A 27069-nucleotide genomic window follows, 5' to 3' on the forward strand; every position below is an offset into this window, starting at 1 on the left:
TAATCACCTTTGTTTCCATGTGTAGTTTTAATTTTTATTATCACTGGAGTCTCAAAATATGAAAATCAATCAACCAATGGCATTTACTGAGTGCTTCCTGGGTGCAGAGCATTGTACTAAGCACTTGGAAAACTGCAGTACAAAGTTGGTAGACATGTTCTCTGCCCACAAAGAGCTTCATTGTAGAGGGTTAGACAGACATTAATATAAGTGACAAGTGACTTGCCAAAGGTCACACAGCAGACTAATGGCAAAACCAGGATTAGAACCCATGACCTCTTACTCCCAAGCCCATGCTCTTGCCACTAGGGCATGCTGCTCCTCTGCTCTGTTCCTCTGTGCTGTCCCCAATCATCATCATCAATCGTATTTATTGAGCGCTTACTGTGTGCGGAGCACTGTACTAAGCGATTGGGAAGTACAAGTTGGCAACATAGAGAGACAGTCCCTACCCAGTAGTGGGCTCACAGTCTAAAAGGGGGAGACAGAGAACAAAACCAAACATACTAACAAAATAAAATAAATAGAATAATAATAGAATAAATGCCTAGTACAGTGCCCTGCACACAGTAAGCACTCAATAAATACCCTTGATTAGTTGACTAATTGGTTGACTGGTTCTATGGGCCTTTGCAGAACAGTTTAAAAGAATGTTAGCCCTAATAGGGTGGGATAGGCCACTACATAGGGACATAGTGCCAGGATTGGAGATGGGGGGAACTGGGGGCTGGGGGCGCAGCATGGTGCAGAGGGCAACGACTCTAAGGTCCCCTTGATAATGGCAGTTATCTGGTTTGTCCCATGCAGCTAACCCCCTCCCGGCCCCCACCGCTTTTGGGTAGAGCATTAGTCATAGTTGGCCTCATTTCCTTGTCTTAGCTCTCACTTCTCTGTCACCCATGCATTTAGGTCTACTCCACTCAACCATTTTAATATTCTATTCTCCCCTCCCCTAACCCCATAGCACTTAGGTATATCCATTTGGAATTTATTTTAATATCTGTCTCCCCCTCTTGTCTGCAAGCTCCTTAGGGGCAGGGATCATTTATACCCACTCTCCCAAGCACTTAGTACAGTGCTCTACATACAGTATGTGGTCAATAAATACATTTCAATGATTGATTGAGCTAGTCTGTCCCTGGGAATCATAAGGGTACCAGGAGAAGAGCCAAGATGTTCTTTGACTGCAAGAATGTGAAAATGTCTTACGACTTGGTCACTACCTACAGATTCAAAGTGAGGACCCAAAAGGCCTTTAGAGGGTCCTGAAAGAAAGCCACAGTCCTATGACTCACTCTCACATAATTGAAACTGGAATACCCAAAGAAGTTGAATTCCAAAGTGCAAGGGGAAAAGAGTGGGATGGGATTATAGTCCTAATAAACTAAATATATCCAAAACCCAATGCCTCATATTCCCACCCAAACCCTGTCCTCCCCCTGACTTTCCCATCACTGTAGACAATAAAACTATCCTTTCTGTCTCACAATCCTGTTACCTTGGCATTGTCCTCAACTCATCTCTCTCATTTCACCCACATATTCAATCTGTCACCAAATCCTGTGGCTTCTACTTTCACACTGCTAAATCTGCCCTTTCCTCTTCATCCAAACTGTTACTAGGTTGATCCAAGTGCTTACTATGTGACCTTTGGGAATTTGATATTTACCTCACTCTCAAGCCCACAGTTCTTATGCACATACCTTCGAATTCTATATTATACATTTCATATTTATAGTAACGTCCGTCCCCCCGCCCCTCCAGACTGAAACCTCGTTGTGGGCAGGGAATGTGTTCGCTAACTCAGCAAGGGCCTGGTAATCAGAAGGTCATGGGTTTTAATCCCTGCTCCACCACTTGTCTGCTCTGAGACCTTGGGCAAGTCACTTCACTTCTCTGTGCCTCAGTTCCCTCGTCTGCAAAATGGGGATTAAGGCTATGAGCCCTGTGAGGGACAGGGACTGTCCAACCCAATTATCGTCTATCTAACCCAGGGCTTAGAACAGTGCCTGGCATATAGTAAGTGCTTAACAAATACTATTATTATAATTAGCAGTAGTAGTAGTAATAATAAGTGGTGGAGCAGGATTAGAACCCAGGTCCTTCTGACTCCCAAGCCCATGCTCCATCCAATAAGCCATTCTGCTTCCCACTGTACTCTCCCAAGCACTTAGTACAGTGCTCTTCACATAGTAAACACTCAAATACCAGTGACTGATTAATGGAGGAGAAACCTAGAACAAAACCTAAATTCCAGGAACAAATCTCTAAACTGTAAGCTTCTTGTGGGCAGGAAACGTGTCTACTAATTCTGTTGAACTGACCTCTCCGAAGTGCTTAGTACAGTGCTCCGCAAGTAAGTGTTCAATAAATACCACTGGTTGATTGATAAGGATCCAACTTTCAAATATGTAGCATATTAGGAACATGCTTCTTTTTTAATAACGTACAAAGGTTTTAGACCGAGTAAGGTGTCAAGAGTGTACACGCATGGCTCACGGAAAGTCCTTATCCAAGGCTATGTCTCAGAGGAGGCAGCCAGCCCAGGAGTCCAAGACGGGGAGACGGAGCAAGAGGCCTCGCCTGGAGACCCGTTATTAAATCTACCTACCCCAGGGCATCGGGGGAATTAGGGAACTATATTTCCCACAAGGCTAAAGGCCTAAGGGAGGTTTTCCTATTTCCCCGTCAGTCTCTTGGCTACCTCTCCCAAGAAAACTTGAATGTTTTGACAACCTGCCCTACTAGCAGATGTAGGCCCCCTTCATGCCCACAGTGTGGAATGGAACATACTCACGCTTCCAAGCTCATCCTCGGTAGTGCGCCTACTAAGAATAATATCTCCTATGTGAAATCTGGTTTGGTCTCTGTAGTTCAAGGTCATTCCCGATACTTCTTTTTTTTTGCTGTGATTCTGATGAAGGCTTCCAAATAATTTGAGAAAGGAGAGTTCCTGGAGAGTAGTTTTAAAGAGCTATACCATCTCTTTGCGCCATCAAAATCACTGTCTGTTCTCTTCTAGTAATCACACTATGCTTATTCTTGACGTATGGGAAGTCTGCATGGCCTGAGATTGGGAGTCAGGAGACCTGGATTCTAGTTCTGACTCCGCCACTTGCCTGCTAGACAAGTCATGTAACTTTTATATGCCTCAGTTTCTTCATCTGAATTTTTTTAATGGTATTTGTTAAGTGCTTACTATGTCCCAAACACTGTACTAAGCACTGGGGTAAGTGCAAACCAATCAGTTGGACACAGTCCAGGTCCCACATGAGGCTCCCCATTTTAGAGACAGGGTAACTGAGGCACAGAGAAATGAAGTAACTTGCCCAAGGTCGCACAGCAGACAAATGGCAGAGGCAGGATTAGAACGCAGGTCCTTCTGACTCCCACTAGACCACTCTGCTTCTGCTTCTGTCCCTGTCCATTCTTCCTCCCTCTTAGATGTGAGATCCATGTGGGATACAGACTACGTGTGATCTGATGATCTCCTATATACCCCAGCACTTGGCACAAAATTTGGCACAAAAGTTGTGCTTCTTACTTTGAGAAAGTTCAGCCCCATATTGGCCACACCTGGGCACTTTCCACATTTCACTTTGTGCAGAACATTCAAAGTCCTCCAAAATTATTCAGAGAACTGGCTCTATGGTTGAATATAATTTTAGAGGAAACCAGATTGTCCCCGACTCCCTCCCTCTGCTCTACGCCCCTCTCTGCCCACAGCACTTGTGTATTTATGTACATATTTATCATTCTATTTATTAATTATGTGTATATATATATATATATCTTTAATTCTATTTATATTGATGCTATTGATGCCTGTTTACTTGTTTTGATGTATGTTTTCTCCTTCTAGACTGTGAACCTGTTTCTGAGAAGGGATTGTTTCTATTTGTTGCTGAATTGTACTTTCCAAGCACTTTGTACAATGCTTTGCACACAGTGAGCGCTCAATAAATATGATTGAATATGAATGAATGAATGAATATGTTGTCCTGCATTCTGTTCATTTAAATTTTCTCCATTTTCATTTTACATTGCCTCTGGCGATACTCATTTTCAGCCTTATTTCACTTTTGGTTCTAATCAAGCTCTTCTTCAATTCTACTTCACAATACATTTCTGAACTCTTCTTAGCTTCATAATCACCTTCCAAATGCCCTTGCAAAGTGTCATTTTTTTTCTCTTTGGCTTTCATGAATGCTTCTCATCATCCCTTTCAGCAATTCCTCTTTGACCCTGTATTTCTCTCTTGTTGTCATTGTCACTCTGCTGAGAAGGTTATTCATACAAAAAAATATTTCATTAATCATGGTTTATTCCCCTGCTAGCTATGCTTGAAGCTCTTTGTGCCTAATCCCCCACAAACATCTTTAGCTAATCTGGCTTTTAAGTATTGGTTCTGAGCTCTTCTACGGCTTGGAGACTGACAATTTTTTTTCAACTCTGACTGTGGCACATGGCGGACTGAATTCCTCATTTTTCTTCAAGTCTGCATTTTACTCTGCTTCCCAGATAAACTGCTACAATGTTGTTCCATACACATCTTTCCACTCATCAAAATGTTAGCCTATTCTGCTCTTCAGTAAGTTGAAACTCCTGACCATTTACTAGTATTAGTAATCACTTAAAAAGTACAATAATAAGTGTTAAGCACTGTTCTAAATGCTGAGGTAGATACAAGTTAATCAGGTCAGACTCAGTCCCTGTCCCACAAGGGGCTTCCAGTCTAAGTAAGAGGGAGGATGGGTAGTGAATCCCCATTTTACAGATGAGGAAACTGAGGGACAGAGAAGTTTGATAATTTGCCCTACATCACACAGCTGGCAAGTGGCGGAGCCAGAATTAGAACACAGGTCCTCTAATTCCCAGACCCGTGCTCTGTCCACTAGGCCAGACAGCTTAAGATACTCAATCATTTCTCTACCTCTTACTTGTCCAGTTTATTCTCCCACTACACCCCAGTTTGTCCGCTTTGTTGCTCTCCATCTAGCCCATTAACTGTGCCTCGTTCTAATTTGCGATTTTCAAAGACATGAATTCAAGTTGGTTTAATCTGAATTGAATTTAGTCTTTCACCCAAACCCTTCCTCCTACAGCCTCAATAAGCTATGAGAAGGTTGTCTTGCAATAGGGAAACAAGTTGTCTTAAAAAAAGTCTCCTTTGGGCACTAGCAGTTCTGGGCTGGGGATGGAACTGAAAGAGCTTGGAGAGTGCCTTTTGGCCTCTCAGTTAGCTGCCTGGAGCAGGGCAATTTTTCGTTTTTCGTTTTGTTTTTCTGACTGACATGATGAAGGGTGATGGGAGGAACAGTTTCTGAAGCTGAATCCTCCCCTAAGACAATGAGAATATGTGATTAGACATCTTGTTCCCCAGGAATAAGTTCGAATTTCAGGTGAAAGTTAAGAAGCAGTGTGATCTAATGGAAAGACCATGGGCCCGGGAGTCAGAAGACTAGGGTTCTAATCACGGTACTGTCAACTGTATGCTACATGTCCTTGTGTAAGTCACTTAACGTCTCTGTGTCTCAGTTTACTCATCTGCAAAATGGGGATTCAATACCAGTTCTTCCTCCTACGTGGGTTGCAAGCCCCATGTGGGACAGGTACTTCGTTCAACCTGATTAACTTGTATGGACCCCAGGGCTTACAGCAGTGATGAACGCCTTACCAAATACCACTGTTATTATTAACCCTTATTATTATTAATAAAACTTTCTGAATTAAGGTTTTGAATGGACTGATGTCTAAGAAGAATATGGCAAGAAGAGTGAGGACTACAAGTAATCTAGTGGACAAATAAGTGATTCAGCAGCCTGCCCTCACTCATGGAGGTGAAGAGAATGAAATGGGCAGGGAACATGTCTACCAACTTTGTTGTACTGTACTCTCCCCAGCGCTTAGTACAGTGTTTTGTACACAGTAAGCGCTCAATAAACACCATTTGGTTGCTTGATCTCTCCCACCATCAACCTCTTGCTCACATCCATCAATATTATGTATTATTACTCTATTTATTTATTTATTTATTTACTTGTACATATCTATTCTATTTATTTTATTTTGTTAGTATGTTTAGTTTTGTTCTCTGTCTCCCCCTTTTAGACTGTGAGCCCACTGTTGGGTAGGGACCGTCTCTATATGTTGCCAACTTGTACTTCCCAAGCGCTTAGTACAGTGCTCTGCACACAGTAAGCACTCAATACGATTGATTGATTGATTGATTAAGTGCTTACTGTGTGCAGAGCACATTACTAAACGTTTGGGAGAGCACAATACAAAAGAGTTGGTAGACAGGATTCCTGCCATCAAGGAGCTTACAGCGAAGTTGGGGAGACAGACATTAAAATCAATTCTAGATAGGGAAAATGGCAGACTTTAAGTACATAAGTGCTGTCGGGGTGGGGTGAGCATCGAAGTGCTTAAGGATGATGTGGGGTGGGGAAAGAATCAAACTGTTTATGGGGTAGAGACCTAGTGCATAGGTGAAGCATAAAGGAGGGTGAATGGGTGGGGAAATGAGGAGCTAGTCAGGGAATCCTCCTCCTCTACCTGGAGCTTCCTCCCTCTTCAAATCCAACAGTCCACAGCTCTCCCCATCTTCAAAACTCTTCTGAAATCATCTCTCCAGGAGTCCTTCATGAATTAATTTGTAATTTCCCCAGTTTATATACCCACAACAGTCTCTTCAGCTTTACCATGCCATTTAAGCACTTAAATCCTCTGTTTCCTGAAGCACTTCCGTATGTATTTTTCAGACCCGTTACTTAAGCAGTAAATCATGTACACATCCCCTTTTCTTCTTTCTCTTGGTAAATTATTTAGTGTCTGTTTTCCCCAATATGTTATAATCTCCTTGATCGCCAGGACCATGTCTACTCAAATTATGTCATGCACTCCCAAGTACTTAGTACAGTGCTTCTCATAGAGTGGGCCCTTAAAAACTACTGTTGGCTGAGCTAAGCCCGTGCATATTATTGAGTTACTGGAGAAAATTATTTTTGTGTCCTTCAGTATGCAATCAGTCTGGCTCTAGGAGATATTACCAAGGCTCTTCCACATACGTGGACATCGTTCTTTTCCGTTCATTGTGTTCCTGACATCAATTAATTGTACTTACCAAGCGCTTACTGTGTGTAGAACACTGTACTTACTAAGCACTTGGGAGAGAACAACAAAACAGAGTTGGTAAACATTCCCTGCCCACAATAAGCTAGCAGTCTTGATTTATTCTTGGCAAAAAACAACCAATTGGATTCTTTACTCATTATGCTGTCCTTTTCTTGACTTCTATAGGGCAGACTGGTTTCCTGATGTCTGTAGATAACAGACTACTGCTATGCTTGTTAATGTCAAGCTAATTACTAGCCAATTTTTGACTTCTATAATTTTCAAGGAGTGGGTCTTTGACCACAAATTCCAACTAAGCATATGCCATAAAATCCATGCCTAGGACATTTGCATTACAATTTTCCCTTTGCTAAAACAGAGCCTTGGAGAAAAATGGAAGCCATAGAGTCTTTAAAGGTTTGACTTCCCACCCTCTACCCCCAGATATATTCCTTGTCCAACAGTTTCTTTTCTGTCATTCTTTGTAGGAGATGTAAATAATGTAGGAGGAAGAAAACACAGAGATTTTCAGTACAGCAGTACAGGCATTACAAAGGTATCTTATTTCCCCACTTACAACTCTCCCCAAACTTCAGCTTCATTATGCACAAAAAATGCTTTCTTAAAAATTTGATAGACTGACCAAATATGCTCAGTTTAAAACTCCTTGATTTTTCTCTTTCTGCAAATTCAAGGAAGGCTATTATATCCTTGCTGAACTCCTACTCATAATTAACAAAAGCCTATGGCCTCACGCACTAATGTGCACTGATGAATTATACTGATGGACTATTCATCACAGAGAGACAAAAAAGGAATCCTATACAGACATCAGAACATTATAATGGACTCCTGAATCTATTCTAGAAAAGATATAGAGAAGAGACACGGTCTAGAGGAAAGAGCATGGGCCTGAGAGTTAGAAGACCTGGTTTCTAAATCCCAACTCTGCCACTTGCCTGCTGTATAACCTTGAGCAGGTCACAACTTCTTTGTGCCTCAGTTTCCTCATCTGTAAAAGGGGATTCATTACCTATTCTCCCCCAGCTTAGACTGTGAGCCCAATGTGGAACAGGGACTGTGTCCAACCTGCTTATCTTATATCTACCCATTAAAATAAACAGCACTGATCCTGACGTAAAGACAGCATGGCAAGGCACGTCGGTCACACGTTGGTCTTTTCAATCATCGGATCTTATTGTCAGTAGCACCATTTTCTAACGAAAGAATGTGATGGAAGCATCAAATGGATGGAGCCATTACATCCTTTTCTAGAAGTCTTTAGAAGAAAGCATTTTTTTCTTGTTTGTTTTCCCCCCCACCTCAGGAGTATATTCCCAAAGGATGTTACAGTTCTATGCTACAAGCATGGAAGTGATTTTACCATTTCACAAATTAAGCATGTCTATGAAGTAGTACCTGAGTGGCCAACAGAAAAATTGGGGGGAACAAAAATGGCGAATCAATATAACTCCTAACAATATTTCATTCCAAAGAGCAATAACTCTGACATTGAATAAAGCAGAAAATAAATCACATTATATTTAACTTTAAGATCCCTTTCCTACTCCACTTCATACTTAAATCTGCAAGGCATGTGGATTGTTCTGCAAAGTTTCCAAAAGTAAAAAACATGCCAATACTTTATTAGATTCTATTAGAAATCAGAAATGTCTAAATAGTTCCTAAAAATTAAATTCTGCCAAATCATAACCATTAGTTCTGGTTTGAAACCTAATTTAATTTCCTGTTAATTATTAAATTAATTTAGGAAATAAAGATATTGCTAGCGGCAATTAATTCATATTGTTAATGGTGAAATTGGATCCTCTGTCAACTGCTGGGAGAAAAATAAATAACTGGATTCAAATAGTTCTTTTCAAATGGCCATGGGTAATTACCTTTAATATCTTCAATGCTGCTTAAATATATCATCAATATAATCTCATTTATGGAAGCAAAAAACAATCATTTAGACATGCCTTTTAAATGACTGGCTACAATTATATGCAAAACTGTCTTTCCTTCTTTTAAAATGTAAAAATGCAGTCTTTAAAAAAAAAACCTCCCATGTAAAACAGCAACAGCTTTCTTGATAATCACGGAGAATTTGATTCCAAATGTTTGTAGTCAATTATAGACTTTTACCTAATTCAACATTTGATACTGTTTATACAAAAATATTTCCTTCCTTTGAAACAGAATTTTTCATTACATATGCAGAAAATGAAGGCACAGAGAAAATTAGAACGTCAATACAAATTTTTATAAATTGAATTCAGCCTATGTTCTAACTTTAAAAACTGATTAAAAAAACTGTCACAAAGATGAAAGATACCAAATCCTTTCTCTCAAAGCATAAATTATTTTAGTCCAGCAACAGTTTCAATTGGCACCTTCTAGAACATGTCCAAAATACTAGACATCTGTACATTCGCACACTGGCAAAGGGAAATGAGATCAGTGGTCTGTAACAAAGAAATTAACTAAACAGCAAAATGCTGAAAGATGTTCTAATTGTCATAGCCATTTTATGGTCTTTTTTCCAACCTAATCGTTATACTTATGGACTACTCAAAGATTTGATGTATTTAGTAATTTTCATTCCTGTCACTGAAATCAATTAACATCTGACAACCAACTGACGATATAAACTTACCAGCTCCACAGATCCATAATGTTTTCGACTGAACTCTCCACGTCTGCAGCCTAGGTCTTCCGAAACGGAGCTGGAACAAAAATGCTTCATCAGTACCATTCATAGCTAACTGGCTACGACCCTTCTGCAAAAACCAGCCACAATTTACAGAAATAATTCCAAATGAGCCGGATTTGTGAGCATAAGCTCATCACTGAGGGGGAGCGTTCTTTTAACACACAAAACCTCTAGCAGCCATTGCAGACCCGCTTTCATACTCCCAGAGACAATAAAATGCTCCAGATATCCCTGGAAGGACAGGCTTTGATTAAATTAAATATTTAGTCATTTGTGATTGATTGAAAGTTCCAGGGCTGGTAGAGGTTTGTAAATGCTTTTGAGAGCTGTCTGTGTAACTGAAGGGAACAGAAACCCTGCAGTAAACTTGATGCATGTGATGAAACAGCCTCACGGAGCCGGATTTGCGCACATTTTGCATGCTGTAATTAACTTTCATTCAAGAGCCACTCCTTAATTGTCCAAAAAGTTCCAAGGAAACAAGGGGCACTTATATTACTACTCAGTTATAAAAAAATCCCTCAAAATTTTGATGAGTTCCATCTCCTCTAAAACAATATTGATATTGCATAAGAATACTTAGGGGATATTATGGCTTTATTATAAGATTCTTCCAGGAACCATGAGAAAAATCCAAGATTCAACTTGTACATATTTGGGAGATAATATGAATTAACCTTAGATCCAAAGCTGAGTAGCAGAAGTTAATATTAATCATGCAGAAATAAAAACTAGATAAAATATCACAACTACAAACATGCACATTCTATTTTAAAATAAGGTAAAACAATGGAATAATGAAAAATATTTTTGCACCGAGGGGAAATTGCTATATTTTTAAAAGAAATCCTTTCTAAATTTTAGCCAGCATCCCTATGATAATCGTTCCGAGGCGTAACTGAAATTGTTTTTGAGATCAGGCATAGATGATCTGTAAATGCATGGACATGAATACAGATTGTAACGTGAGATGGAATGAAACCTTTACAAAACAGAAACTGCACAGTAACGGCAGTCTGATCAAAAATGGTTCAGATCCTGGTTACAACGCTACCTGCGTTGATCACACGTTCATCCTTCTGAGAGAAGGGCTACTGTTTCTAAATGATTAGGGGCTGGCATTTTCGGGAAGAAGGTGGTGGCTTGTGGTGTTTCAGCACCTCCACCCACTCCCACCCCCAATCCCCCACCCCTCAACACACACACACACACACACACACACACACACACACACACACACAATCCTTTTGTCGGAACTGAATGCCTCCCAGAACACTATTTGATGGGGCTCCAAGAAAAGACAGCATGAGAGAAATGAGATTAGAGAGTCTAATGGCATTCCGCCACCACCATTTCACAGGGATATCTGTGAGGTAATGCTGTGTGATAAATTTAACCTTTTAATGTCCTCGCTCCCTTCCTTGAAATGTGCACTGGATCACAGCCCTGGAAAGGAATGGCAGAAACTGAGTCCATCCCTTTAACTTCTGGCCGCTCTACATCATTCTAAAACACTCCAGACCCATGGTTGCCTATTTTATCTACACTAGGGGAGGGAAGGAAAGAGAAGGGAAAGGCGACAGGGAGGAAAAGTGGACAATTGCTGTCTGGGGCTCCACGGAGAGCTCTGACAGGCTCACAGACGTCTTCTTCCTGCCTCAGCCCAGGTCCTGGGGGAGCAGGGTTGCAGTCACATGAGGCAGCATGAGCTAACGAAAACAGTATGGAATTGGGAGTCAGGAGGCTCAGGTTTACTTCCAAATCTGCCACTAGTCTGTTGTGGGGAATTGGGCAAATCCCTTAAACCTCTGTGTGCTTCAATTTTCTCACCTGCAAAACGGGGATACCTTTCTTCTTGGACTGTGAGTCCCAGGTGGGTCAGGGTCTGTATCGGATCCTGTGGAGGGGGGCAGCAAGATTGGGACCCCTTGCCTTGAACAGGGGGGAATGGGCAGAGGGGAGGCCACCAGGTCAGTGAGTTGTGGGAGGATAAGACATTCAGTCCTCTAGCTGCATGGCCTTGAAGAAAGAGCACTCGTTCAGGAGTCAGAGGACCTGGGTTCTGATTCCAGCCCTACCCATTGCCTGGTATGTGACTTCGGGCAAGTCCCTTAATTTCCCAGTGCTTCAGTTTCCAAATCTAGGAATAAGGATTTAATTAGTCTGTTGTCCCACCTACTTGGACTGTGAGCCCCATGAGGAACAGGGACTCTGTCCAACATGATTAATTTTTATCTACCTCAATGCTTAGAACAGTGCTGGCACCAAGTTAAGTCACTTCTCTGAACCTCAGTTTCCTCATCTGAAAATGGAGATAACATACCTTCTCAGACTGAGCCCCCTCCTTCCTCTCTCCCTCATCCCCCTCCCCATCCCCCCCGCCTTACCTCCTTCCCCTCCCCACAGCATCTGTATATATGTATATATGTTTGTACGTATTTATTACTCTATTTTACTTGTACATATCTATTCTATTTATTTTATTTTGTTAATATGTTTTGTTTTGTTCTCTGTCTCCCCCTTCTAGACTGTGAACCCGCTGTTGGGTAGGGACTGTCTCTATATGTTGCCAACTTGTACTTCCCAAGCGCTTAGTACAGTGCTCTGTACACAGTAAGCACTCAATAAATATAATTGAATGAATCAGTTAATGAATGAATACCTGCTCTCCCTCCTCTGACTGGGATGTCCCATGGGGGACAGATGATTACTGTCTACCTACCCTAGTGCTTAGTTCAATACTCATCACATAAGCACTTAACAAAAACCATTATTATTATTATTATATTATTAATGTGCTTAATAAACACCATAACCATAATCACTTGCCAGGGAGGGCCCAGTTCTCAGTCCTGCTATGGCCTCCACCAGGCTTCGACAAGTCTGCTGCTGTCTCAGCCATAACTCGCACAGAAGTAAGAAGAGGCTGACACTGGGAATGCCTTACCTAATAATAATAATTATTATTATTATTATTATGGTATTTGTTAAGCACTTACTATGTGCCAAGCAGTGAGGTAGATACAGGGTAATCAGGTTGTCCCATTTGGGGCTCACAGTCTTAATTCCCATTTTACAGATGAGGGAACTGAGACAGAGAGAAGTTAAATGGCTTGCCCAACGTCACACAGCAGACAGGTGGTGGTGCAGGGATTAGAACCCATGTCCTCTGAATCCCAAACCTGTGCTCTTTCCACTAAGCCATGCTGCTTCTCCCATCTCCCCTCCCCACACCCACTCCCCAAAGCGCTTTCAGCCCTGGGGGCCACCCAAAAGGCAGAGGCAGCAGGGAGCAGTGCCGTTCAAGTATAACAATAATAATAATAATTCTGGTATTTGTTAAGTGCTTACTATGTGCCAGGCACTGTACTAAGCACTGGAGTGGATACAAGCAAATTGGGTTGGACACAGTCCCTGTCCCTCCTGGAGTTCACAGTCTCAATCCCTATTTGACAGAGGAGGTAACTGAGCCCCAGAGAAGTGAAGTGACTTGCTCAAGGTCACACAGCAGACAAGTGGCAGATCTGGGATTAGAACTCATGACCTTCTGACTTCTGCGCTCTATCCACTATGCCACTGCCTGCCCCTGAACCTCTAGCCACCTCTGCCTCTCCCCTCTGCCCCCTCTTTCCCTCAGAGATCACTCTTTACTACCTCACCCCCTTGGTTACCAAACTTCCCCTTACCTCCCAACCCCAATTCAGGTCTCCCTTCCCCACTGATCTGAGATTTCCTTTACTTCCTTCTCCAAGTCCAGGACTTCTCCCTCACCTCATCACCTGTCCCTAACTCTCCCCTACTGTCTCTCCCTTTCTTCCCAAACTGAACATTAAGCAGCGAAGAGAGGGGCAGCCAAGCTGACTCTTCCCTTCCTGCTGCTGCCAAATAAAGCAGATGTCTGTGTGCGTGGGAGCCTCTGTCTGACTGTCAACAGTAACAACATCAACAGCATTGATTAAGTGAGCCTCTATAGTGTGCAAGAGTGCAACACTAAGTGAAAAACAAGGTCCCTGCCCTCAAGGGGTTTACAATCTACTTAATCTGGGTGTGTGGATGTGCGAATGGCTAGGTGCATGGGCTGTCTGGCTCTGGGTACCAGTGTGCACATCTCATAATAGTGCAAAGCACAATGCTTTTTGCTAAGATTATTAAAAACTTCCCTTGTTACCTTAATCCAGGAAATCCTATTTTTCTTCCCTGATCTCTTCCTCCACCACATGACACCCCTTCGGAAACTCCTGCAATGGTTTCCTTTTGTCCTGTACGTTAGACACAAGATCTTCACCCTTACCTTCAAGGTCTTTTTCCACATGCCCCGAGTACTTAACTGCTTTTCCTCTTTCTACTGCCCAGTGTGTATTAATTCATTCATTCAATTGTATTTATTGAGCGCTGACTGTGCAGAGCACTGCACTGAGTGCTTGGGAAGTACAAGTCGGCAACATATAGAGACGGTCCCTACCCAACAACGGACTCACAGTCTAGAAGATCAACAGCATTATTATCAAGTGCAGTCGTCATTCATTCATTCAATCGTATTTATTGAGCACTTACTGTGTGCAGAGCACTGTACTAAGCGCTTGGGAAGTACAAGTTGGCAACATATAGAGACGGTCCCTACCCAACAGCGGGCTCACAGTCTAGAAGGGGGAGACAGAACAAAACATATTAACAAAATAAAATAAACAGAATAAATATGTACAAATAAAATAGAGTAATAAATACCTACAAACATATATACATATATACAGGTGCTGTGGGGAGGGGAAGGAGGTAAGGCGAGGGGGATGGGGAGGGGGAGAGGAAGGAGGGGGCTCAGTCTGGGAAGGCCTCCTGGAGGAGGTGAGCTCTCAGTAGGGCTTTGAAGGGAGAAAGAGAGCTAGCTTGGCAGATGTGTGGAGGGAGGGCATTCCAGGCCAGGGGGATGACATGGGACTAAGCGCTTGAGTCATTTCCGACTCACAGCAACTCCATGGATATACTTTTTCCAGAACGTTCTGTCCTCTGCTACAATCCCCAACCTTTCTAATGGTTCGTCACAGTCTTCTAGACTGTCAGCCCGCTGTTGGGTAGGGACTGTCTCTATGTGTTGCCGACTTGTACTTCCCAAGTGCTTAGTACAGTGCTCTGCACACAGTAAGTGCTCAATAAATACGATTGATTGATTGATCATTGTTATTGTCTCTATCCACCTGAGAAGCAGCGTGGCTCAGTGGAAAGAGTCCGGGCTTTGGAGTCAGAGGTCGTGGGTTCAAATCCCAGCTCCACCAACTGTCACCTGTGTGACTTTGGGCAAGTCACTTAACTTCTCTCTGCCTCAGTTACCTCATCTGTGAAATGGGGATGAAGACTGTGAGCCCCCCGAGGGACAACCTGATCACCTTGTAACCTCCCCAGTGCTTAGAACAGTGCTTTGCACACAGTAAGCTCTTAATAAATGCCAACATTATTATTATTACCATCTAGCTGCTGGTCTGCCTCTTCCACGTTTTCCCTGGATTTTCCTTAGCATTAGTGTCTTCTCCTGAGAATCAGTCCTCCTGATTGTGGCCAAAATATGCTAATCGAAGTTGAGTCATTTAGCCTTCCAAAGACCACTTACCAATGCATTAATACAATATCAGTGTATTAATCGATCAGTATTTGTGGGCAGGCAATGTGTCTGCTTATTGTTACATTGTACTCTACCAAGCACTTAGAACAGTGCTCTGCACATAGTAAATGCTCAATAAATACGACAATGAATGAATGACTGAGTGCTTACTGTGTGCAGAACACTAAATAAGCACTTGGAAGAGTGCAATGCAACAGAGACGGTAGACTCGGTCCCCGTCCACTCAAGCAAACTTTATCATCCCTTTTTCAAATCCCCCTGAATCTTTTTTTTATGATATCTGTTACGCACTAACTATGTGTCAAGCAAGTGGGACACAGTCCCCGTCCCACTTGGGTCTCACAGTCAAGGAGGAGGAAGAACAGGTATTGAATCCCCATTTTATAGCTGAGGAAACTGAGGCACAGAGAAGGTCACACATCAGGCAAGTGGTAGAGCTGTGATTAGAACCCAGGTCATTCCAGGCCTGTGCTTTTACCCAGTAGGCCATACTCACGCTATACCAGGAGCCATTTCCCTAATTCCAGCTCAAGCGCGCTCAAGCTCCATGGTTGAAATCTCCACCAAGCCAGAAGCGAGATAATGATTTTCAGATTTGCAGTCTTACCCCTTAATGCTACTCAACTCACATAAAATACAACATTTACATCCCAGATATGTATTAGTGGGGGTTTTTATATTTGTTTAGAAATTGTAGAAATAGAAGGAGAATAAGGTTTCTGCTGTGAACCCACCATTTTCCTTATTCATTTCCTCTGGATTCCATATAGGACTATGAGGGCAAAGTAAAACCACGAATAGCTTTTGTCTTAAACTGTCTAGTTTTTGTCAGACTTTCCTTCCCCTATCGTGCCTTTGATCTTTATTTGTTCACTTCTTCAATCTCCAGATAGGTCCGTCTCAAGCCATTCAGGGAATAAATAAATGCTTAAAACGTGAACAGGTAACATTATCTGGAAAAGGTGGTGATGACAAGTCAACATGACATAAAAGACAACCCCAATTTTTCAACTAAAAAAAGAAGTTGGAACTTACTTCACTAATCAAACCTCTTCATTCTCTAAAAAAGCATAACAGCTCAGTGGCTTAGTAAATACAGTTTGGAATATGTTATTAGTAGAAGTTTATGACCCAGCTTTCCAAAACAAACCACAGATGGGTTCAACAGCAGTAGGAGACACATGGAAATGTGTTATCCAAAACCAAAGAGAAATCCCTTCGCAGGTCCCTCTGCATAACAGAATCAGCACAAGGCACATGGAAGGTTTCCAGTGAAAAGGCATAAAGTTCCTAACTCAAAAAAATATAGTTAGTGAACTTACAGGAGGTGGAAACACCGGTGAGAGAGTGGGCAAAGTATGAATCTGCTCTGAAGAGAATGCCTGAAAGCAAATGTGCCATGCGAAATAGGTTCTAATCACCAGCCTGATCTTGAAAAGCAAATGCTGCAATGGGCTCTTGAAAACTGTTAGAATGGCAATCTCGACTCTTGAAATGCAATATAGTCAATTCTGAAATGTAATAAAATTTCTAACCAGAGCATCAGGGGTCCCTGCTATTTCCCTCCTCCAGGAGCAAGCAGACTTTGGGGAGGGGGCACTGAGATTGGCAGGGGCACTCCAGCTACTTCCAGCACTGAATATAATATGTTTACACCCATTTTAGTAGGTGAAATCTAATCTTGAACTGAGAAAAGATTTCAAGGCAAGTTAGTTGGTGCAGCTACCCAAGAAGGAAAAAGTTGTAGCAGCAGATAATAATGATAATGATGGCATTTGTTAAGCGCTTACTATGTGCAAAGCACTGTTCTAAGCACTGGGGAGGATACAAGGTGATCAGGTTGTTCGACATGGGGCTCACAGTCTTCATTTCCAATTTGCAGATGAGGTAACTGAGGCACAGAGAAGTTAAGTGACTTGACCAAAGTCACACAGCTGACAAGTGGCGGAGCCGGGATTAAAACCCATGACCTCTGACTCCCAAGCCCGGGCTCTTTCCACTGAACCACGCTGCTTCTCAAGCAGATCAAGATCAGCGATTCGACATCAGACATCATCAAATTCTCAATATCCATAAATGTCACATTAGCTACGAGGATGAAACACTCAGATATTCTCAGATATTCTGACAAGACTAGAAAAATAACAGAGAGTTTGAAAGGCTCAAAAACGGTTCCAGTAAAGACTCTACAGGAGATGAGGCAGGATTCGTTGGGCTCTGGTCTTTATGGTAAATGGAACCAAAGCTAGGCCAAAAATCTACTCCTTGCAGCAGTTTCTGTTCCTATCCCAATAAAAAGTTGGGATTTCTCTTTGGTTTTGGATAACACATTTCCACGTGTCTCTATATGAATTGATCACACGCACCCTCAGCCTTCGTTAAGACAATAGCTGATAAAAATGAGCTCGATCAAACCCTATGTGAGCAATCAGTCTTATTTACTGCATGCTTACTATGTGCAGAGCACTGTACTAAGCACTTAGGAGAATATATTACCATATGACAGAGTTGGTAGACAGATTTCCTATGCACAATGAGCTGACAGTCTAGAGGGTGAGATAGACATTGACAGAAAAGTACATAAATTATGTGGGGCTGAGGGAGGAATGAGTAAAGGGAGCAAATCAGGATGACAAAGAAGGTGGGAGAAGAGGTAATGAGGGCTTAGTTAGGAAAGGCTTCTTGAAGGAGATGTGCCTTCATTAAGGCATTGAAGGCGGGGAGAGTAGTGAGCCCGTTGTTGGATAGGGACCGTCTCTATATGTTGCTGACTTGTACTTCCCAAGCACTTAGTACATTGCTCTGCACACAGTAAGTGCTCAATAAATACGACTCAATGAATGAGAGTAGTTGTCTGACAATTATAATAATAGATTCATTAAGTATTTACAAAGAACCAAACACTGCCTTCAAGACAACCTTCTTGGATGTACTTCTCCTCAAACTTAACTTATCCAAAACAGATCTCCTCATCTTCCCACCCAATCTCTTTCCTCCCCATGACTTTTCCATCACAATAGACAACAATGCCATAGTTCCTTTCTCACAAGCCTGTAATCTTGGTGTTATCCTGGACTCCTCTCTCTCATTTAACCCACATATTTGTTCTATTATCAGATCCTGTCAGTTCAACCTTCACAACATCACTAAAATCCAACCTTTTCTCTCCATCCATACTGCTACCATGTTAATCCAATCATTTATCCTATCCCACCTCATTTACTCATTAGCCTCCTTGCTTACCACCCAGCCTGTTTCTCATCATCAATCAACCATCATCAATCGTATTATTGAGCACTTACTATGTGCAGAGCACTGTACTAAGCGCTTGGGAAGTACAAATTGGCAACATATAGAGACAGTCCCCACTCAACAGTGGGCTCACAGTCTAAAAGGGGGAGACAGAGAACAAAACCAAACATACTAACAAAATAAAATAAATAGAATAGATATGTACAAGTAAAATAAATAAATCAATAAATAGAGTAATAAATATGTCCAAACATATATACATATATACAGGTGCTGTGGGGAAGGGAAGGAGGTAAGAAGGGGGGGATGGAGAGGGGGACGAGGGGGAGAGGAAGGAAGTGGCTCAGTCTGGGAAGGCCTCCTGGAGGGGGTGAGCTCTCAATAGGGCCTTGAAGGGAGGAAGAGAGCTAGCTTGGCGGATGGGCAGAGGGAGGGCATTCCAGGCCAGGGGAAGGACATGGGCCGGGGGTCGATGGCGGGACAGGCGAGAACGAGGTATGGTGAGGAGATTAGCGGCGGAGGAGCGGAGGGTGCGGGGTGGGCTGTAGAAGGAAAGAAGGGAGGTGAGGTAGGAGGGGGCGAGGTGATGGACAGCCTTGAAGCCCAGGGTGAGGAGTTTCTGCCTGATGCGCAGATTGACTGGTAGCCACTGGAGATTTTTGAGGAGGGGAGTAATATGCCCAGAGCATTTCTGGACAAAGATAATCCGGGCAGCAGCATGAAGTATGGATTGAAGTGGAGAGAGACACGAGGATGGGAGATCAGAGAGAAGGCTGATGCAGTAGACTGACTTGTACTTCCCAAGCGCTTAGTACATTGCGCTTGGGAAGTACAAGTCAGTACTCCCCACTCTGCTGCCTGGATCATTTTTCTACAAAAACATTCAGTCCATGTTTCCCCACTCCTTAGCAACCTCTAGTGATTGCCCATCCATCTCTGCATCAAATGGAACCTCCTTTCCATTGGCTATAAAACAATCACCTTACTTCCTCCTACCTTGAAGCAGCATGGCTCAGTGGAAAGAGCCTGGGCTTGGGAGTCAGAGGTCATGGGCTTGAATCCCGGCTCCACCACTTGTCATCTTTGTGAACTTGGGCAAGCCACTTAACTTCTCTGTGCCTCAGTTACCTCATCTGTAAAATGGGGATTAAAACTGTGAGCCCCACGTGGGACAATCTCATCACCTTGTATCCCTCAGCGCTTAGAACAGTGCTTTGCACATAGTAAGCGCTTAACAAATACCATTATAGAAAAGCACTGTGGCCCAGTGGAAAGAGCCCGGGCTTTGGAGTCAGAAGTCATGGGTTCAAATCCCGGCTCCACCTATTGTCAGCTGTGTGACTTTGGGCAAGTCACTTGACTTCTCTGGGTGCCAGTTACCTCATCTGTAAAATGGGGGTTAAGACTGTGAGCCCCACGTGGGACAACCTGATCACCTTGTAACCTCCCCAGTGCTCAGAACAGTGCTTTGCACATAGTAAGCACTTAATAAATGCCATTATTATTATTATTATTATTATTAGATATGAAGACGGAGGCGGAATGTAGGTGAGTGGTCTGTGGTGAGATGGATGAGACTGTGGTACAGTGAATAGGTTGGCAATACAGGAATAAAGTTTGCAGGCTGAGTTGTAGTAGGAGAGCAACGAAGTGAGGCGGGAGGGGGCAAGGTGAATGAGTGCTCTAAAGATGATGGTAAGGAGTTTCTGTTTGATGTGAAGATGGAATGGGCAACCACTGGAGTTTGAGGAGTGGGGAAACATGGACCGAATGTTTTGCAGAAAAATGATCCGGGCAGCAGAGTGAAATATGGACTGGAGCAGGGAGAGACAGGAGGCAGGGAGCTCAGCAAGGAGGCTGATAGAGTAATCAAGGTGGGGGATAGGATAAGTGCTTGGATTAAAGTGGCAGCAGTTTGGATGGAGAGGAAAGGGTGGCTTTTAGTGATGTTGTGAAAGTTGAACTGACAGGGTTAGTGATAGACTGAATATGTGGGTTGAATGAGAGAGGAATCCAGGACAATGTCAAGGCTACTGGCTTGAGAGACAGGAAAGATGGTGGTGCTGTCCATAGTAATGGGAAAGCTGGGGGAGGACAAGGTTTGGATGGCGTTCTGTTCTGGACATGTTAAATTTAAGGTGATGGCAGGACATCCAAGTAGAGATGTCTTGGAGATGGGAGGAAATGCAAGACTGCAGAGAGAGAGAGGTGTAGATTTGGGAATCATCCACATAAAGGTGGAAGTTGAAGCCATGCAAGTGCATGAGTTCTCCAAGGGTGCAGATGGAGATGGAGAATAGGACACCCAGAACTGAACCTTTAGGGACATCCACAGTTAGGGGGTGGGAGTTAGAGGAGGAGCCCACAAAAGAGACCAAGAATGAATGGCCAGGAGGATAGGAGGAGAACCAGGAGAGGACAGGGTCAGTGAAGCCAACGTTGGATAGTGTTTCCAGGAGAAGGGGGTGGTCAACAGTGTCAAAGGCAGCTGAGAGGTCAAGGATGATTAGAACACCATAGAGGTCATTGGAGAGAGCAGTTTCTGTAGAGTGAAGGGGACAGAAGCCAGACTGATGGGGGTCAAGGAGGTAATTGGAAGAGAGAAGCTTGAGATGGCACGAATAAATGACTCATTCAAGGAGTTTGGAGAGGAATGGAAGGAGAGAGATTGAGCGATAATAGGAGGGAGCTGTGGGATCAAGGGAGTGTTTTTTTTTTAGAATAGGGGAGACATGAGCATGTTTAAAAGCAGTGAGGAAGAAGGCATTGGAGAGTGAAAGGTTGAAAAGTAGGGAAAAAGGGTGGGGGCAAGTGCTTTGATAAGGTGTGAAGGGATGGGGTCAGATGTGGTTTCTGTGAAGTGAAGGGGTCAGAAGTCAGATTGGAGGGTACACTGTAACAGGTAGACATGTTCCCTGTTCACAACGACCTTACAATACATCTCTCCAAATAAATAACACAAATTGAAATAATGCCTGGGGACCTACTATTTGTAATTCAGCTGTTGGATGTGTGCCTCAATAAATCATTTAGAGAAATGTTTATGTTTCATAGAATAAATGGATTTTTGATACATGAAAAAGAGTCACAAAAAACACAATTATGCTTGTTGCCCCACTGATAGTTTGAAACTTCTTAATCACACTGTGGGAGGCTATTAATGCTAAAACAGCTTTAAAATTGTTCAAAAAAATACACAATGTAGAGGAAGCTTATTTCTTTTGAAAGAATGGCCAGTGGGAAATTGACAATACCATATCTGTTCTATAGGTTATAGGTGGAAATGGAAACAATTGGTCAGAACCCTTATAAAAATTCTCCATATATTTATTGGCAGTTATCAATAAATCAGTGGTACTTACTGAGCACTCACTGTGAGCAGATCATTGCATTAATACCTTGGGGGAGCTGGTAAGCATGATCCCTGCCCTCAAGGAGTTTTCAACCAAATATCAAATCATCTTTTAGCCTCCCCTTCTTCAGACTAAGTTATTCCAATTCCTTTAACATTTCTGAATGGATCTACTTTCCATTCCTTTAATCATTTTTGTGACTCTTCTCTGGATCCTCTTTAGGTCCCTTAGGAAGGGACAAAACAGAACATAATACTCTAATATAAGCCTGACCACTTGCAGTGTAAATCCAAAGCATTATTTCTCAACTCCTGCATGTTCTATTCTTGTTGCCACAGGTCAAAATCACCTCCAGTGTTATTTGAATTATAATTAAACAACTAGAGAGATCACTGTATCTTGCTATCTGATTTTTCCTCCAGGTCTATAATCCAAAAACTAAAAGGAGCAAAATCCTCCCTTTCCCCCACCCCACCCCTTTTGGTCTATTCAGGTAGTTTCAAATACTCTTGAAAATAATAAAAATTCACTTCCAAATCTACTGAGAAACATCCATTTTTAAAATGATGTGATACCTTTTTTCCCCCTCACAATTTTCTTGCCTAATATGGATTCCTTTCATTTTCTCTTCTTTTTTCCCATTCTCTAAAACTCATGGAACCCATCAGAGACATTAGAAGGTATTTAGACCATTCAGTCTGTCCATAATGGCCCTTCATGGGATAAATGAATATGCCTGATAGAAGATAATTCACCCCAATAAAGCAGTATTAATTCAAAAGCTTAATTATTTTACCAAAAAATCTCAAGAAAATGCTTGCCCTTTAGGAAAAAAATATTAATGCACCAAAGAACTGGTTGGAAAACTATTGTACAGTGAAACAGCAAAGCACCCTACTTTGGACATTTATGGCTACACAACTGTCTCGAGGGAGCACATACACTAAAACTGGAATGATACAGAGAAGATTAGCGTAGCCCCTGCTCAAGGATGACACACAAATTCATGAAGCACTCCATATTCTCCCTCTAGACTGTAAGCTCTCTGTGGGCAGGGAATGTCACTGCTTATTGTTGAATTGTACCCTCCCAAGCATTTAGTACAGTGCTTTGAACATAGTAAGTGCTCAATAAATATGACTGAATGAATGAAGACGTTCTCTAAAGGTTACCACTTCATTTACTGTAGGGGTTCCTCAAAGGTCAGTTCTTGGTCCCCTTCTGTTCTCTATCTACACTCACTCCCTTGGTGAACTCATTCACTCCCATGGCTTCAACACATCATCTCTACACTAATGACACCCAAATCTACATCTCTGCCCCTGCTCTCTCTCCCTCCCTTCAGGCTCGGGTCTCCTCCTGCCTTCAGGACATCTTCATCTGGATGTCTGCCCGACATCTAAAACTCAATATGTCCAAGACTGAACTCCTTATCTTCCCTCCCAAACCCTGCCCTCTCCCTGACTTTCCCTTCACTGCAGACAGCACTACCATCCTTCCCATCTCACAAGCCCACAACCTTGGTGTCATCCTCGACTCTGCTCTCTCGTTCAACCCTCACATCCAATCCGTCACCAAAGCCTGCCGGTTTCACCTCTGCAACATCGCCAAGATCCGCCCTTTCCTCTCCATCCAAACTGCTACCTTGCTGGTTCAATCTCTCATCCTATCAGGACTGGATTACTGCATCAGCCTCCTCTCTGATCTCCCATCCTCCTATCTCTCCCCACTTCAGTCTATATTTCACGCTGCTGCCCGGATCATCTTTGTGCAGAAACGCTCTGGGCATGTTACTCCTCTCCTCAAAAATCTCCAGTGGCTGCCAGTCAACCTACGCATCAAGCAAAAACTCCTCACTCTCAGCTTCAAGGCTGTCCATCACCTCCCCGCCTCCTACCTCACCTCTCTTCTCTCCTCCTACAGCCCAGCCCGCACCCTCTGCTCCTCGGCCACTAACCTCCTCACTGTGCCTCGTTCTCGCCTGTCCCGCCGTCGACCCCCCGGCCACGTCCTCCCCGGGCCTGGAATGCCCTCCCTCCGCACATCTGCCAAGCTAGCTCTCTTCCTCCCTTCAAATCCCTACTGAGAGCTCACCTCCTCCAGGAGGCCTTCCCAAACTGAGCCCCCTTTTTCCTCTCCTCCTTCCCATCCCCCCCGCCCTACTTCCTTCCCTCCCCACAGCACCTGCATATGTTTGTACAGATTTATTACTCTATTTATTTTACTTGTACATATTTACTATTCTATTTATTTTGTTAATGATGTGCATCTTGCTTTACTTCTATTTATTCTTATGACTTGACACCTGTCTACATGTTTTGTTGTCTGTCTCCCCCTTCTAAACTGTGAGCCCACTGTTGGGTAGGGACCGTCTCTATATGTCACTGACTTGTACTTCCCAAGTGCTTAATACAGTACTCTGCACACAGTAAGCACTCAATAAATACGATTGAATGAATGAATGAATTTACCTCCCCTGATACTCAAAGCCAAAACCCAAGCTCAACAAACTATCTTTACCCAGAAAAATGTATTACTTATGGAGGAAATACATGGAAAACTCTTCATCAAATTCTGTGTCAGATAGAGTTTAAGACATCAATAAGACCATTTATTAAGCAGTACTAGTTTGGAGAAATCACCCAGATTTCATTAAAATAGAAACGAACTTTAAAAGCCCTAGAATAGCGAAAACAAAATTAATGAATTCAGCCTATTATCCTAATTGAAGGCAGAAATGTTATCGTCTTCAATCAATACCGTGTCCACAGAGTATCCTATTAGGTGCTACGTGGTAGGTACCCAACATGATTCTCATCTTTGGGGAACTGAAGTCTTCTGAATAGCCAAAAGAATTTTAAAAATCAATAATAAGTACATAATTGCAGCAGCCAAATCACCCGCTCTAAGTGCCTGTATCTCTCCCAGGGGTCTGGAGAGGCTTCCTGGTGCAATCAGTCTTGAAACTCAGTAATCCTTACTTCTCCATCCTCTTATTATGATTTCAGTAAGGTCACAGGGAATTCAACCACTCTTGGACACAGTTAGTCATTAGGGGAAAATCTCTGAGATTTCTCTTCCTCTCCTATGAAGGGAGAAAAGAGCAGGGATGCCCAGCAGTTGCTGCCACTACGGCTTTTGTGGGTGTTTGAAAAGTTCTTGCTAATGGCATCCTTGCCACTTGGACCAAAGGGTGAACAGTGGGGCCATGGGGATGGGATTCTCCAATCTGGACATTGCCAAACAAAGGGATTCACTAGGTACAAGATAATTTTCTATTACATATGGCATTGGAAGAAAAGGATAATGTGGATAATCCTTATCTGAGTCAAGAGTTTTGCCTCATTCTCTAACAAATCTTTCACCGGAGCTGCTAATAAGCAGCGACGTTGGTTTAAATTTCAGCTCCTTCTCATTTCCCTGTGCGTCATCTGATGAAGGTGCTAATGAGAATCTGTCAAAACATGTACCGAGCGCTGGGCACAAAGCGCTGGGTAAAGTAATGTCTTCACTAATGGTGAATGATCTAAGAACAAGTATCCAAAGGGAAGAGAAGAACAGTAGGATTTAGATTATCCCAAACTGTACAAGAATTTTAAAAATGAACTGAACAATCAAGAGATGATTGACTATGGCTGGAAATGGGCAGCAGCTGCTGTCAGTGTTCCCACTATCTGCCTGCCTGTATGTCCATCCCATTAGACCATAAACTCCTGGAGGGCAGTTGTGACAATCTAGTCAGATTTCACAAGACCCCTAGGAGACATTTCAGCTTTTGACCATGCACGGAGGCCACGACACATTAGGAGGTGCTCCATTCCACCTATTCCTTCTTCACTTTTATCTCTAATTAGCTAGGTGTTACCCAGTATCAAGCTATGAATCATTTTTACAGTATAAGTGCACTGAACTAAGTTATTAGGAGAGTGCAAAAGAGTCGGTAGACACGGTCCCTTTCCTCAGGGGCTTCCAATCTGGCAAGGGAGACGAACAAGAAAATTACAGATAGGAGGAAGAAACAGAGTAGAAAGATACAATTATTACTTTTACGGCATCAAAGTGCTTCGAGATTTGTACCTACATGCTCTGGTGGGGGATGAGAAAGGTGAGTATCTAAGTGCTGAAGTAGCTGGGGGAGGGGAGAGAGGGGTACAAGGTGGGGAGATTAGAAATTAATTGGGGAAGGCTTCCTGAAGAAGAGGCGATTGCCAAAGATTTTGAAGATGGGGACGGCAGTGGTCCAGTGTGAAGGGTGAGGGCAAGAGATCAGCGGCAGGAGAGAAGAGAATCCAGGACAGGGATTAGGTTGGCTTGCAAGCAACAAAACACAAAGTTGACAAGTAGAAGGAGATGAGAGTGGATCAACAGGAGAGAGAGAAATGGATTTGTCACCTAAGGACTTGGATACTCACACACTCCTACAGCACTTATGTAGATAATCTTGTGCTTTGCTTCCTCCCCCAATTTATTTTAGTGTCTATCTTCTCCATGACAGCAGGGAGAGAAATACTGTTTGAGGAATTTAGACAGGAATGGGAGGAGGAAGATGAGGCGAATCTTCCAGTACAGTGGGGACCGGAGAACTTTTTTAAGGGAGGCAATGGATGATTGAAGGTATAAGGGAAGGAGACATCACAGAGGAAGTGGCTGAAGATGATGGTCAGGGAGGGAAGAAGAGTGGATCCAAGTGTTTTCAGAAGGTGAGAAAGGACGGGGGTTGAGCCAGAGAAGGAGGGGGTGGACTATGAAAGCAAGTTAGAGAGCTCCTCTTGAGAGATGGCTGAGAAAGATGAGTGTGGATGGGGAATGTGCCTGTCTATTGTTATAAGGTACTCTCCCAAGCCCTTAGTACAGTGCTCTGCACACAGTAAGCACTCAATAAAAAAGATTGAATGAATGAGATTTTAGGGCACTCATACCTGATTGTTTAGATTTTGTCAAGGAAGTGTCTGGGGTCCAAAGCCTTGGCTAACCATTCTACATATTCTGCTAAAAACAACAATTTTTTTCCAAAATTT

At 42.8% G+C, this 27069-nt stretch overlaps 1 protein-coding gene and 1 non-coding gene across 3 annotated transcripts in view; one reads left to right on the plus strand and one right to left on the minus strand.

The window, feature by feature from the left end:
- GARNL3 (GTPase activating Rap/RanGAP domain like 3) overlaps positions 1 to 27069 on the minus strand; it is a 175006-nt gene that overhangs the window by 100099 nt on the left and 47838 nt on the right. For both annotated transcript variants that reach the window (XM_038745516.1, XM_038745515.1), the window contains exon 3: positions 9776 to 9845. In XM_038745516.1, coding sequence (XP_038601444.1) covers positions 9776 to 9845 — 70 coding nt within the window. The remainder of the gene's footprint in view (positions 1 to 9775; positions 9846 to 27069) is intronic.
- LOC119928041 lies at positions 22975 to 23077 on the plus strand. The gene has a single exon (XR_005451000.1). It is a non-coding gene; the product is annotated as a U6 spliceosomal RNA (small nuclear RNA).

Source organism: Tachyglossus aculeatus, chromosome 4, assembly GCF_015852505.1.
Source record: "Tachyglossus aculeatus isolate mTacAcu1 chromosome 4, mTacAcu1.pri, whole genome shotgun sequence".
Classification (NCBI taxonomy): Eukaryota; Metazoa; Chordata; class Mammalia; order Monotremata; family Tachyglossidae; genus Tachyglossus; species Tachyglossus aculeatus.